Here is a 14,341-nt window from a genome sequence, read left to right as displayed (position 1 = left end):
CCCCCCCCTCGCTTCGGTTCGGTCGAGTGATTCCGCGAAAAACAGAGAAACGGACAAGCGGTGGACGGATCTAAACGGACGCCACCAGAACGCGAACGGCACGACGCAAACGCGAACTAGGCGGTGTAAACGGCCGGCGCTACCGTATCCTAATCCGAGGATCTATTTTGAGCTCGCTCCCTGGTAGTGGTGTGCTTCGGTGTGCTTCTCGCGTGCGTCAGTGTCAATGTCGGTTGGGGCTCGCAAGAGGACTTCTTCTTGTCGCTTGACCAAAGCTGCCACCCTTTGTCCCTGCCCGCATCCGCCACCCATCCACGGCGACGACGACAGTCACGCATCGAACGTGATACAGCTCGTGAGCGCATTTCTGGCGATTGCTTAAAACCAAACACTTCCCAGCTTCGAAGCGTGGAAACTGGGCAGCGAAGTGGAGGAAAAACCACAAGGAGACGAAAAAAATTAACATCCTCCCTGACACGCACTCCTCGCCGGGTGGTGGTGCGCCTAGTAAACGACTAGTATCTGGCACGAGAGAGAGAGAGAGAGAGAGAGAGAGAGAGCGCGATAAGACGAGCGAGAAAGAAAAGCTAAACGGCACGGGTCGGTTCGGAGCCGAAAAAGAGAAGGTAATTTAAAACATCCGCTACGGAAGCGTAAAGACGTGCAGTGGAGTGTGGCGAATAATTTACCACCTGCGCGTGTGGTGGTGATCGCAACCACTAGTACATAGTAGCCAGCCGGTGATTGCGGACGGGTTTTCTAACTACTAAAGTGTCGTTTCGCCCCTGCTTAGGCGATCGCCAAAACCATCAGGAAGCCTTCGATCGTGTGGGTGCGATCTCTCTATCGCTTGGTGCGGATTTGACACTCGCGGCGTGTTGTATCATCGGAAGCGAACCGCGGCCAAAAAGCCGACAAGGTAAGGATACGCCACTTGTGTCACTTTAAAGGTGAGGGCTTTTTTGCTGATTGTTTGGAGCTGAAGTTGCTTCGAAAACGCCACCGACAGTGTGGATCAACGATCAAGCTTCGCAACGCCGGCGTTAGGTGTCGATCACCCACACAGCTGGTGATGATCGCGATCGTGATGATGGTTGATTTCCGTCCGTCAACGGCGAAAGTTGTGGCAACGTGGGGGTGATGTACCGATGGAAGCGTGTCATTTTATGTAAATGCAATTCAGCGCAACTTCCGATGTTCCGCCTCTCTGTGCGGTGACAACAGCAGGTTTGAGAGCCATAACTGCGGCTATAATGGCTCAATAACTGCACACGCTGGTGTTTGTGGTTCCGTTCTGTCACAGTGCACTCGATCGTTCCACTGAACGTTAGTAGTCAGGGTACACAGCAACCACAATCTGAGGACGGCTTAACGACAGTTTAGTGATACCCTTCCTGGCTGCGATGACAGACGATCGATCGGTGTTTCATCTAACCAAAGCCAATCGCTTGCTCTTGCGGTTGATTGCGTTCGAGGTAGGGTTCGGTAGTAATTTTCAATCTAATATCCAACACGTGACAGCCGGTGGAATTTACACGAATGATGCAAACGGGCTAGCTTCGAGATGACCTTTTTACGAGTGCTACTCGTGGGAATGTAAATAATTGTAACGTAAACAGCGCTGAATTGAAGCACTATCCAAGCGTCATTCCGATTGCACCATGCGTGAGTGCATTTAACATTACAAAATTGGCGGGTTTTTGGCTCGGTGTGGCCAGGTTTTTGGCGATGAAGTTGTTTTCAAACAACCGGCACAGGAAAATAAGCCAACTGTTAACCCCCACCCCAATTGCGATCGACGGGCAGATCCACCGCCAATAGCTGAGCAAATATTGGCCGAACCACTTTGGTCCACGAGGGGTGGGAATCGTGATAAATCATTCATGTTTCCAACGGGTGGCCGTAAACAAATGATGTTTATTATGCCGTATCGAACGGCGAGAGCAAAAGGGCTACGGAGATTGCCCGAAAATTGAACGCCCGTAAGGCGGTTCCTATTTGGGAAGTTATATTATTTATAGCTCATATACGCGCACCTTCTCTCGTCGGTGGGTTCCAACCCGGTTCCATCGCTAGAATGCCGCGCGCGCAAGATGTGATAAACGCGTCGTTCCGCGCCCAACGTTTGACGCAAATCCGAGTGCAAGAATAACAGATCGCGCCTGCCAAAAGCGGACCCGGTAAACCAACAACGTGCTCGCGCACAGGCCACGCGAAGAGCAGAACCATCGAGGGTGCTGAATGATCGGTAAAGGTTTTTTCGAACCAAAAGCAACCCCCCAAAAACAAGCCAAAACAAGCTTCACTTTCCACCACAGGCAGCACACCGCCACCTGCGACTCTCGGACCGATGGAATGTCCTCAACGTCTCGTGAAGCAGCACGCCTCCACCGCGATAGAAGCGCGATGTTTGCGCTGACCGTCGCAAGAGACCTTGTCAAGCGTGATCGCAATGCAAATGGCCGCCCGAAAGCTTTCGCACCGGTTTCTGGGACCGGAGTGGCTGGGAATCCCCAGCGCGATCGGGCAAGGATGCGACACGGAGGACGCGAGATTACGCGTGATTCGGATCGCTAATGGCCGGGCGGGTTTAATCACCGATATCTGGCGAAACCACAACCGACAGTCCGGGGGACAACGAAAATAGTGGTCCCATTATGGGAGTGTGTTTATAATTAAAACCCATTCCCACTCGCGCATGCCGCAGACGCCGCAGAACCGCAGAAGCGCGTGCCAAGGGAAAACACGAATTCCTTCCGAAAAAGACTCCCCATGATTGGGCAAAGTTCCACCGATTGGGGTGGGTTTTTGTACGCCAAACAAACAACCGGTTCGTATGCCTTCTTAGTGCAGCGTGGTTTGTGAGGGAGCTGTATGATTGATGGCTTGATCGGTACCGATCAGGTGATCGTAATCGAGCTTTTATTCTCGCCCGACATCGACGGCGGGAAATGTGTCTCTTTTATCAAGGATAATAGGCACAAATGAAACTCAATCTAAATTACAAGCGGATTGAACGACGGGACCATATTTGAGGAGTGGAACATTGAAATGATCAGTATAGTAATGATTAACTGAATTCTAAAAGCTACAATCCACCTTGACACCTAGCATGTGTGCTTGCAGCTGTTTCGTGCTTCTCAAACGAGGAATCGCGCTGAGCGACATATAAGGATTTCTTGCTCGATCGACTGGGTTTATGATCGAACGAGTTCTGCAGAGCCCCTGTCATTCTCGGGTGTCGGTAAGGGTAGGCAAATGGTTCCACCCACCGAAACTCACCCCACAGCCGGATAGAACGGAAAACCCGTTCACAGGGTGCGTTGGGTCCTCGCCCATGGTGCGGGAATTATCGGGGCAAGGTCAGAAAGATATCCTAGGCTTTGGGGGGCACATTAGCAGACCGGCTTTGGCACACGGCCCAACGTTGCCACCGTTCGTTTACCACGCAACCGTACGCCCGACAAGGGGCTAACAAAGCCCGACCACGCGCCTAATACCTTTGAAATGAAACAATCAAGAAACTGGTGCCGGCAGCTGCCAGCGGGACGGATCGTGTGCCAAGTAACGCCAGCCGGAGGGCGTTGGGCTGTTTTATTTATGAGAAGAAAGTTTTGCAAATCGTATGGTAATGGTCATTATTTGATTATTCGATGGTGTTAGCTTATGGTGTTGTTGTTTTGGGGCAAGCAATAAACTGCGTCAACTCGGATTGCGTCAACCGGCATGGGGAAAATTGTTCGTAACCCCTTCCGTGGTTGAAGGAACAAATTTGTGTGTTTTTTAAAACGGACAGTGTGCGCAAAGTGAGCTTGAAAGGCCATAAAAACGTTGCTGGGACATTAAATCGTGCGAGACGAAGCACATTTCCTACACTCTTTTAATGCGCCTTCACATTTACATTGATCCAAACCAGTCGGCATGGTTAATGGACGTGATCTCGATTTTTGTCTTGCATTTGTTCCACGCCATTATCATCTTCTCAGTGGCCAGCCTGCTTCAGCTGGGTGCTGAATGGAAAGTCTCCCCCCAAAATCTATAAACTCCACCACAAAATACAGCCACGAACTGCAGTCAATTATGCGCTTTCATTAAATCCCCACCATCGCGGCAGCAGCACAATGCACCGCAAGATCCTTTTTGCATCCTTCCACTTGGTGCATTCTTTTTGCGGCTTATCGCGGCTAATGAAAGTCCTCTCGCGAGCAAAAGCCTGCCCGTCTTCTCGTTCGATAATCGAACCATTTCGGGTTCTCCGTGACCATACCGTGGTTGTGGGGCTTAAAAGGCGCCTTAATAACGGGCGGGTTTTTTTTTTTATTCATTTATGCGGTGTTTCCCACCCGTCACTTCACGAGCCCGGTAAACCCGACCCGGCTGCGAAACAGCTTATTAGCGTTAATTTCGTCCCGCCTCTGCACACCGGGGACTGCTTCGTTCGGTTGTTAAATAAACCAGCTTTGCCCCTTTTTTTCGAGCCCCATGTGTGGTTGCGAGGCGCAGAAACACCGATCAATTCACGTGTTGATGGGCTCGATCCGGGATGAGAACTGCCATCAACACACCTCGGGGACACAAGGCCTGGTCGAGTTTGGGGTCAGCAAGTTTCCAGGGAATCCCCGAGATCGGGTACATTCTGCCCGGGGTTTCCCAACCTCTCCCGAAGGCCTCGCCGATGTTAATGCTTAGCAGGATTTCGTGCAATGTTTGCATAATGTGCGGCACGTAAATCTTAAGGTGACGCTTTGCTTTCAGTTTTTTCTCAACCAACCCTAATCCAGCGGTCCACGGTATTCGTCGGTCACAATGGCCTTAGTTTTATGGCTCTCACTTCTGCCAAACGGACGGCTTGTGTTGTTGTGGTTTTACGAGTGATTCCAGCCCATCCAGGAAGCAGCAGCTTCCAACCGGTATCACAGGATGCTGCAAAACGGCCTAGCAAACTGGTAGGCCGGTTAACCTTGGGCTGTGGGAAATCATTCCCCCTGCAGATCGCGATGGGCGCTTCAGATGGCAGGGAACGTGATGCTAATATTTCGCCTTGGTTAACCTTCACCAAACTTCGCAACGACTCACCCCCATCGAGGTGCCATTCTGCGTGTGCGTGTGTGATAGCCTTTACCACACGGCTACATCAATCAAACCGGCCACTGGAAGTCGGGCTCGACTTGCCAGAAGCGATCTGGCAAAGGTACACAAATTAAGTGCACGTGAAGACAGTTTTATGCTCGGCCAACGATCGTACGATCGCGATCGACCAACGATATCGGTGAAGAAGGCACGCTAAGGAAGCCTTCTGCTACAGTACTCGTCGAGTGCAGTAGGACGAACCCTTTATTTGAGCTAACGTGATAGCGCTTGGACGTGCCTGAAAGAATCCAACCGAGTCCTGTAACAATTTTCCGGCAAAATTGTAATTTCAAAAAAAGTTAATAAAATTCATTTACATGCTTCCTGTTGCGCTTAATCAATTCAGAAGATGCACGAAACATTGCCCACCGTAAATTGCTCCCGTCCACACGATCGTGCAACGCAGTGTGGTGGGAACGTTTTTCCGTCACTCATTTCTCAACGCAACACCCCTCGGGTGGCGCGTGAATGCTGCCAATTTTTCGGCTGATATCTTGATCCACTGGCTACCAGGATTCCGCACCGGGGGAGCACATTTTTTTTTCCTTCTTTTGCTCGTGCGACTGCACCCGATGACGGAGCGATCGTACGATGCACCTTGGCGCATTCGAACAAAGGCGCAGAGGGAAAAACGGACCGCAAGACGGCACCGTTGATGCCGATTTTCCCACACCCTGCCAGCGTTTGTCGACGGCTCGACGGGGGAAGCAAAACCGGGGCGACGTTAACTGCGACGCAAAATGAAATGAAAACGAACGCCTCGGGGCTCGTCGACCGATGCAAAGGACGTACAAGGCACAGGCGCACCAGAAAACCATGCTCCAACCCAACGAAATCCTCTTTGGGCTCCTTTTTTTAGCCAGGGTTCGAGAAAAAGCGCACGAGAGATGGTGTAGGAATGGAAAAAGTGTGTAATTTTTGTTTCTGCAAAGTTTATTGGCATTTTTTTTTCTGGTAAATTTTTGGCAAGTTTGGCAAGGTCCACCGATCCGATGGCATAGATTATTTTATTACAGCCACTGCCGGTGAAGCTTGCTAATGGGCTATACAATCGTACAAAAACCACGGCAAAGAAAGAGTTTATGATAGTTGAAAGTTGGTCAATTGTCCTATTATTAAACTGTTGCTTAAAGTATCGTGTTGAAATGCGTTTTCTAAATTATCTTTTGTCCCACTGAACACTGAAATCTAATACGCACTTTATATTTCATAAATTTTATATGTTATTATCGAAAAACACATTTTACCATGACCGATTTATCACATTTTACCATGACCGATGATCAAGTTCTTGACCACTCGCGACGTATTCTTCCGCCAATAACTCATCTCGCTGGCAAACCGACACCAAAAAACCCGCTTACAAAACCGCTCTCATACTTTAAAAAAAACCCTAAAAACAAACTCCCCGCCATCGAGCAAAGCATCAAAGCAACCCTGCTCCACAGCCTGCTGCGCACACCTGAACACCAGCGAACAAGGCTGCCTCGGGTGGGCTTTTTTTTTCAATGTTTCGGCCGATCCGGTTCACGCCGGTTCCGAACGTTGGGCTGATCGTGAATATTTATGAGCCCTACCACCCCTCCATCATCACCTGCCGGCGGTGGGCGATTGATCATGCCATCAATCGAATGGGAGCTGAGTTTTTTGGGGCCTGGCGAAAGTAATGGCGCAGGCCGCGAGTAAGGGGGAACACCGCAAACACCGAGCAAAGGAACAGCGCCGTCGGGCGTTCAAGTGTGCTTCTCGTTTTATGCGCGAGTTATACTGCGCATAAAGCGCCACAAGCTGTTGCGCGAGCCCTTCCGATCTGGACGGACGGATTTGGTTTGCTGGATTTGCAACGCTTGCTTTCTAGGTCTAAGAAAACTCCACGCCTGACGCCCGCGTTTCAGAACTGTGGCGAACGAAATATGGACAGAGCCGATTCTCTCGCTCTCGTTTCGCTACGCCACCGGATCTGCGTATGCTAATTAGCGACCGACCGGAGCTTTAGGGCCTTGAACTGATTGGCGGGTACTTACGAATGATTATTAGTCATGAAAAAAAAAGCCGACAAAACGCAGCGATTCCACCCCGACTGCAGCCCGACTGCAGGACTGACTGGACCGTGCCCATTCGAAACCACGTCTGGTTTGCCTTTCGTCCGCGACGGAAAGCAAATACGCAACGACACCTAAACCACGAAATTTTTGCGCAAACGGACGATGGATGGTGATCCGTGAGACCACAAAAAAAAAATAAACTGCATAAAGACCGCCTCGGTTTGCTACATTGTAGACGTTTATTTATTTTTTGCGGTCATGACTTTTCGCACTCGAAACCGGGTGTCAGTCGAAAATTGCACGGCAGCTGCCGGTGACCTTCGCGGACTGTAATACGTGAAAGTTGCTGCGTATTAGCCGGGCAAACTATTAGCTACAAAACCGAAAAATGGAAATGTAGGGCAACTTCATCCGCCGGTAGGAAGAAAATTCCACCTTATTGGACCTTACCTTGAGGCGTCTGATGGGGCGATATAATTACACCGTTCAAGCAACGCATCTCCAAACACGTGGCACGCGTCCGAAAGGAGACGAAACACACTTGCCGTTTGTGTTTGCTCCATCAAAAAGCCATTTATTTGCCTTCGTAAGTGCCGTTGGTGTGACGAGATATGATACGCGCCCTGGTGTACCTTTATCATGTTCAACATCCGAGGCTAAGCGTCTGGGGCTCTGCGTGCAAACAAACGCTGCTACTGTTCTAGTCGCCCGACAGACTCACTGGTCTACTGGAAGTGCGATCTCATTACTCCATACGTATGGAAATTGGTGATTTCATTCCATCTCGCACGCTCATTTTATGCCCCGCCAAAGAACGTATCGCCACAAAATCGCTCATCGCCAGCTGGAAATGCGCCTTACAGCGTGATTTACATGATAAAGAAGCTCCGCCTTCTGCACGCCATGCGTAATGGAGCAGCCCGGTTCCGGTTGTGGTTCCAATGTCAATGTCATCACACCACGAGCGGTCACAATTGTGCCCGAAATGCAATTTCAGCGTTAGATTGCGGCAATTAAAACCTGCGCTCGCCCTAGCCCACGCCACGTGCACTTGAGCCGAGTTTTGTTTTGTTGCATCAGCTGTTGCAATGGCATCCGCTTCTCGCTCGGTGGCTTGGTGTATGCATAATGAAGCGCATGGCAGAGTGGCTCACAGAATGCACTCGGGTGTGATTATTCAATTGATGCGCTAGCGAACCGCGCGCGCGCGCGTCCTTCTGTCTGGGACTGGCTTGGACTTGCACGGGGATAGTGAAGCTGGTTCTCGTGGTCACATCCCGCCAGTGGCGCTGATTGCCCGCGGTAATGACAGGATGCGCCCGATAGGTTATGAGGTTAGTGCAATTGGATTACCCGCCTTGAAGGTCGGCCCAAAACGACTTTTACCGGTCCGTTGGGGCACCCACACGCCACGTGCCTGCGTGATCGTGATCGTATGTCTAGAGGGTGGTATCGTACACTATCACGGGCTGCGGTGGTCCTTAAGGGCGGAAACCGGTTCTGGGCTGGTAACTGCTTCCTGGACAGATCGTTTCGACGGTTTAATTTCAAGCGTCGTAGGGCTTTGTCCCTTCCGGAAGGGACCCAACGTCTGCTAACCGGTCTCTGGCGTTCGTTCTCGCGATCCGGATTCAACTGAGCCCGAACTGGATCGGCATGGCAACTGGACCGCAATAAATCGCCCATCAAAAGTTCGTGTGGGGTAAAAGGGGGGTGGTGCCAATGTCATGGCGTGGTGGACCACCCCAGCTGGTTGACCTTCGGATGACGCTGGCATATAAAATACAATCGAAATGGTTGTCGGCTGACGCATGGTTGGTTGGGTTTATTATTCTCTTTTTTTTTACGTTATCATTTCCACCCAATCGGGTTTGGCGTACCTTGAATTTGCTATCAACAAAGGTATTGACCTACGCAGCATCCGTTCGAAAAAACAAAAACATCGAGCCCAGCTGATGGCGATGGGGTGAGGGATGATAAATATATTTGCGATCTCAAAACTGGCGCCTCTATCAGACGGGTGAGTGTCAGTTGAAAAGTAGACTGACCTGATAAAACACGACACCCGCACGGGGTGTATAATTTTCGCGATAAAATCTACAGCATTCCATTTGACACCCCAGCAGTAGGGTGTGGTGGTGTACAAAGCTGTGGGTTGTATTAATTTAATCAACATTAGCGCGTACCATTCGCCCGGCCCCTTCGACAGGTAATTTAGTTCGACCTAGCCGTACCGTGTTTTAGCCCCATTTGCGAGGTGTAAAGCTTTAATGCTGATAAAATATTGACGGGTTGCAAATGTTTGGCTCATTAGCGGCGAATAAAACAATTCATATATTGAGCAAAATAATGGTATAATATCGTCGCGTTATCACCGTACAGCTAGGTGTACACCTCCTGCGAGCTACTCTATGCAGTTCGCTTTGCATTTTACAGTTTCATAGTCCCAGTAAAATGCTCCTTGTTATTGCATCCCACCGAGTGCACGTGCTTCGTCCGTCCGTTGACAGGCACTTGGTGTGCGAACAAGCTTAGAGATATCTTTTATTACCAGTCAACCCACCGTGTGTAACCTGTAGCGACACTCTCGCCAATAAACTTTACGAGCCCGCTAAATCTTCCCTTGCCACTTTGAATGCTGGGTTGGGTGAGTCCTAAAAACCCGTCCGGTGCGCATCTTGTTTGCCGTGCAAGGTGGTAAAATGAGCTTGCAGAAGTCGCACTTTACCAAGCCGGGCAAGCTTGCTTCTGGGTGTGCTTGCTTTTTGCAGCTTAAGCGTCACCGGACGGTTGTCGGTTCGTTCGAGAAAGGATGGTTAAACTGTAGATTTAAGACCCAAACTCGTCCGCAACCGTGCGGCGGTCCTCTTTCATTAGCTCGTCCCCGATCGGTAATAAGCAATAATAGGCCGAAGAGTCGCCTGCAACGCTAATTAGTTTCGGTATCTTCTTTTTTTCTCTCTGCTCACATGCTTCTCTACAGCCCACTGTAGCGATGACGATGGACAAAGGACACACCAATACGGCGTTCGTTGGGGATGAAGCGATCAATGGGTAAGTGTCGGTTGCACAATAGGTCATCCGAGCCGGTACTATAATGTGCACATTCTCTCCATGCAGCAAGAAGCCGCCTCAGGCGAAAACCACCGATCGCAACATGTACACGCTGGACATCATGGAGAAGAAAGCCGAGCTGGAAGGAGACTACGATCCTTATCAGCATCGGCAGGTCGAGCACCCAACGACGAGCAACGAAACGCTGATTCACCTGCTGAAGGGCTCGCTCGGTACTGGTATCCTGGCCATGCCAAACGCTTTTCACCACGCTGGCTGGACGGTTGGAGTTATCGGTACGGTGCTGATTGGGCTGCTCTGCACCTACTGCATACACCTGCTGATCAAAGTTGAGTACGAGCTGTGCAAGCGGAAGCGCGTACCGAGCTTGAACTATCCGGCCGTCACGCAGACTGCCATACTCGAGGGTCCGGATGCATTAAAACCACTGTCGAAGATCATCATGTAAGCATTACCGAAGGTGTTCAACCTCCGTGACAGGGAAAGTGAACCTAATAAAACCGAATTTTCATTCTCCCATCACAGCCACGTTGTGAACGTCTTCCTGCTGATCTATCAGCTCGGCACCTGCTGTGTGTATGTCGTGTTCGTGTCCTCCAACATTAAGGCCATTGCGGACTACTACACCGACACCGACACCGATGTGCGGCTGTACATGCTCATCATCCTGCTGCCACTGATCTTGATTAATTGGGTTGGTAACCGGGTTGGTTGAACCTGCCGTACTAAAGTTTGTACTAATTGTCGCCCTCCTGTTTTGTTCTTTTTTTCTTTTTTTTCAATCTAACCCCCACCCCACCACGGTAGGTCAGAAATCTCAAATTCTTGGCACCGTTCTCGACGATCGCTAATTTTGTCACGCTCATCTCGTTCGGTATCATCCTGTACTACATCTTCCGCGAGCCTATTTCGTTCGAGAACCGCGAAAAAGTCGGCACAATGAGCGGATTTGCGCTCTTCTTCGGCACAGTGCTGTTCGCGCTGGAAGCCATCGGTGTGGTAAGTACCGAATGTGGCGTAAATGAAGCCATCCAGCAGCCAATTGACACGTTTCCTTGCTCGGATGGTATCTCACACACGCCCCCGTAGATCTTGCCGCTGGAGAACGAAATGAAGAAACCGAAAAAGTTCGGTGGCAACTTTGGTGTACTCAACAAAGCCATGGTCCTGATCGTGACGCTGTACGTCGGTATGGGATTCTTCGGGTATTTGAACTATGGATCGGCTATCAAAGGCTCGATTACGCTCAACTTGCCAGAGGATGAAATGTAAGTAGTCCTTAATCGGTTGCAAATAACGGATAAACTAATGGCACTTGAATTTACGTTGCAGCCTGGCACAAAGCGTCAAGGGAATGCTGGCGTTTGCCATTTACATCACTCACGGATTGGCCTGTTATGTCGCGATAGACATCACCTGGAACGACTACTTGAAGAAGAACCTTGGAGATTCCCCACGGAGCGTGTTTTACGAGTACATCGCACGAACCGTGCTGGTGTTGATCACATGTAAGTTTGATCCCGGATGGAACAAAGCCTTTTCCTTTTGCTTGTACCGTTATGCTAATCAACGCATGCTCTCCTACGTATTTTAGTCCTGCTGGCCGTAGCCATCCCCAATCTAGAACTCTTCATCTCGCTGTTCGGAGCCCTTTGCCTTTCCGCGCTCGGTATCGCTTTCCCGGCCTTGATACAAACCTGCACCTACTGGCACCAGCGCAAGGGCATGGCGAAGGTATGGATGGTCCTGAAGAACAGCATCATCGGGGTGGTGGCCGTGCTTGGTTTGGTCATCGGCACCTCGACCAGTATGATCGAAATTATTCACACCTTCGGCCACGACGCCTGAGGTGTGTTTGCGGTTGTATGCGCTAGCAATCAGCGACCGCGAAAACCAACATCCGCGACCGCCACGAAAACCTAGTATTGATTCGCCATCACTACAAATAAGTATTATGAGTGAAAGTGCACCATTGAGAAGCAATCATAGAGCGAGAGGAAGAGGATGCAGTAGCCTGTGCAACAGAGACAGAACAGTGAGGAAGAGACCAATAGTGAGGGAGAGAATGTATGTGGACAGAGGAGGAGAGTTAAAGCCATAACCATTCCTATGAGCAATGCGTTGAGAAATCTATGCGCAAGCTGTAGCCGCCAAACTACCATTGTGCGCCTGATCTCCTTGATCTTGATGCTAAGCGACAGCACCCGTTGGGGCGCGTGTCCGTCATATGTGCTTTTGTTTTAAGGTGTTCTTCCATGATCTAGACATTCATTTGATGTTCCCTATGATCGCAACGATCGCAACTGTGAAGCGGTGGAGCGTGCTCTAGAAGCCCACCTGGACGAACGTAGATATCTGTAAGACTAGCCAAGCTAAGCGAAATTATCAAACCATAATTTGAAATGTTGTGTACATAGTTTAAGCTAAACTACAATAAACTCGTATTTTAAAATAATCAGTGCTTCGTTGACTACATGTACATCCGATTAGGCATCTAGGGAATAAATTAATAAAAATACAAAACTCGTTTGATTTTGTTCGGATCTAGGTTGAGGGTTGAAAACTTGGGAGCAGGAAACATAAATTCAACTTTTTATAAAAAAATGAGCGCTTATAATCTTGTTAGAAAAAACAAAATACCTGTCGACTTATGTCGACAAACTGGCTGAGATTTACGCCCGAAGCTATGCAAACTCAATTACAAAGGAACCTACAATTATGTTCATCACTGTGTACCGATTGAGAGAGCATTCCGACCAAACATGAGCGTTCGCTCTCACTTTTCCACATAAATCAGCAGCCGTGACGTCAATTCTGTAAATCATAAATTTAAAAAAGTTCAATTTATTTAACAAACATTTTTAGGAAAAGAAAAAAACTCGATAAATAATAATGTTCAGTAAATCCCTTGACCCTGAAAGATTTTGATTCAACCGTTACCGAGGGTGTACATGAAGGGTTTGCTTCGGTGAAAATCTTCTCCGTTTTCGGGTACCGAACTCTTTTCACTTCGGCTAACCGAAGAGCGGTTCAAAAGCGCTTGAGATGGGGCCAAACCGTATCGAGGACTAGTGAACCAGCCAGTCCTCGTACGAACGACCAGGCGTCCGCTTGGTCGACACGCGTTCAGCTCCGGGCGAACCCGTAAACGTTCGTTGCTGGCCGGAAAGGATATTTACGCGGCTAGTTTCCTCTCCTCCATCGGGACCGACTGCACTCGCAGTTCCCAAGAGGTGTGTATTTTACGCTCATTTGTTTCATTACTACCATTCTGCGCTGAGCACGCTCGGCGAGGAGTGTTTTCCCAGTGGGGGTGGTAGACTGGGAATCTTCATTCCCTTTCTTACTTTTTTTCCAAGTGGCACAGGATACGGGCTCGTTTGTGTTGTGCTCTGCCACGGCAAGGACATTTGCAAGCCTGGCACGTTACATAATTTCCAACTGCATTTGTGGTGCATTCCGGCCCACGCTGTCTGGCCATACGCTGCACAGTCGGGCGAAGAGAAGGCAAGACATATCTGACTCGGGAGTGGGAGTAACACTGTGTGGGTGAGCGGCAGAATGCACGTGAATGAAGAGATGGTGGAATAAATATAGATTAATCTACGAGACGGTGGTGTCGGTACCGGACGACCCTCGTACCTATGAGCCAGCATAGCAGACGGCGAAGAATCTGAAGTGACGTGGTGGATAGCAGCAAAAAGGGGAACGTAAATGTTGCAACTAGCGGCTTGTCGTGCCGTGGGAGTAAAGTGTAGAACCACACGGTGCTCTGAAAACTTTAAAGTAGCAGGAAAATGTAGGATTTTTGAAAGATAAAACTTCTAGTAGCACGTGAAACCAAGCCAAGCCACGCCAGCGTGTGCCGTAGGAAAAATCCGGCGTGCTAGATACACACCATCCTACGCCAAGTGAGGACCTATCTCACCAATACCAACACCACGTGGGAGTGGATTGCAAAGGGATGCTACCGGGAACAGGTCGCACCGAATGGGACTGAGAGGCAAAGGACGCCTTTTATTGCTGTTGTTTGCGTGCGCACGAGCGGGAAATCAAACAAACGTCACGAGGTATGATACGCTACGTACGTC

The 14,341-nt window shown here is 49.7% G+C and overlaps 1 protein-coding gene across 1 annotated transcript; it reads left to right on the top strand.

Moving 5' to 3' along the window:
* Positions 1–401: 401 nt before the first annotated feature.
* On the top strand, positions 402–12,716 carry LOC128727406 (proton-coupled amino acid transporter-like protein CG1139). The gene is made up of 9 exons (XM_053821315.1): positions 402–626; positions 794–919; positions 10,159–10,229; positions 10,296–10,694; positions 10,776–10,944; positions 11,058–11,249; positions 11,340–11,518; positions 11,583–11,758; positions 11,845–12,716. Exons 3-9 carry the CDS (start codon positions 10,171–10,173, stop codon positions 12,096–12,098), a joined length of 1,428 nt encoding a protein of 475 aa, XP_053677290.1. The 5' UTR covers positions 402–626; positions 794–919; positions 10,159–10,170; the 3' UTR covers positions 12,099–12,716.
* The last annotated feature ends 1,625 nt before the right edge of the window (positions 12,717–14,341 follow it).

Source organism: Anopheles nili, chromosome 3 (assembly GCF_943737925.1).
Source record: "Anopheles nili chromosome 3, idAnoNiliSN_F5_01, whole genome shotgun sequence".
NCBI classification, from domain to species: Eukaryota; Metazoa; Arthropoda; class Insecta; order Diptera; family Culicidae; genus Anopheles; species Anopheles nili.
The sequence above is the reverse complement of the archived record's forward strand: the minus strand, read 5'-3'. Positions and strand labels throughout refer to the sequence as shown.

What these genes read in the sequence shown, in the direction of transcription:
- LOC128727406 (XM_053821315.1), top strand. Translation starts at nt 10,171, where the DNA reads ATGACGATGGACAAAGGACACACCAATACGGCGTTCGTTGGGGATGAA. An exon ending in CACTGATCTTGATTAATTGG is followed by an intron (nt 10,945 to 11,057) that starts GTTGGTAACCGG and finishes CCACCACGGTAG; the next exon opens with GTCAGAAATCTCAAATTCTT. An exon ending in AACTTGCCAGAGGATGAAAT is followed by an intron (nt 11,519 to 11,582) that starts GTAAGTAGTCCT and finishes TTTACGTTGCAG; the next exon opens with CCTGGCACAAAGCGTCAAGG.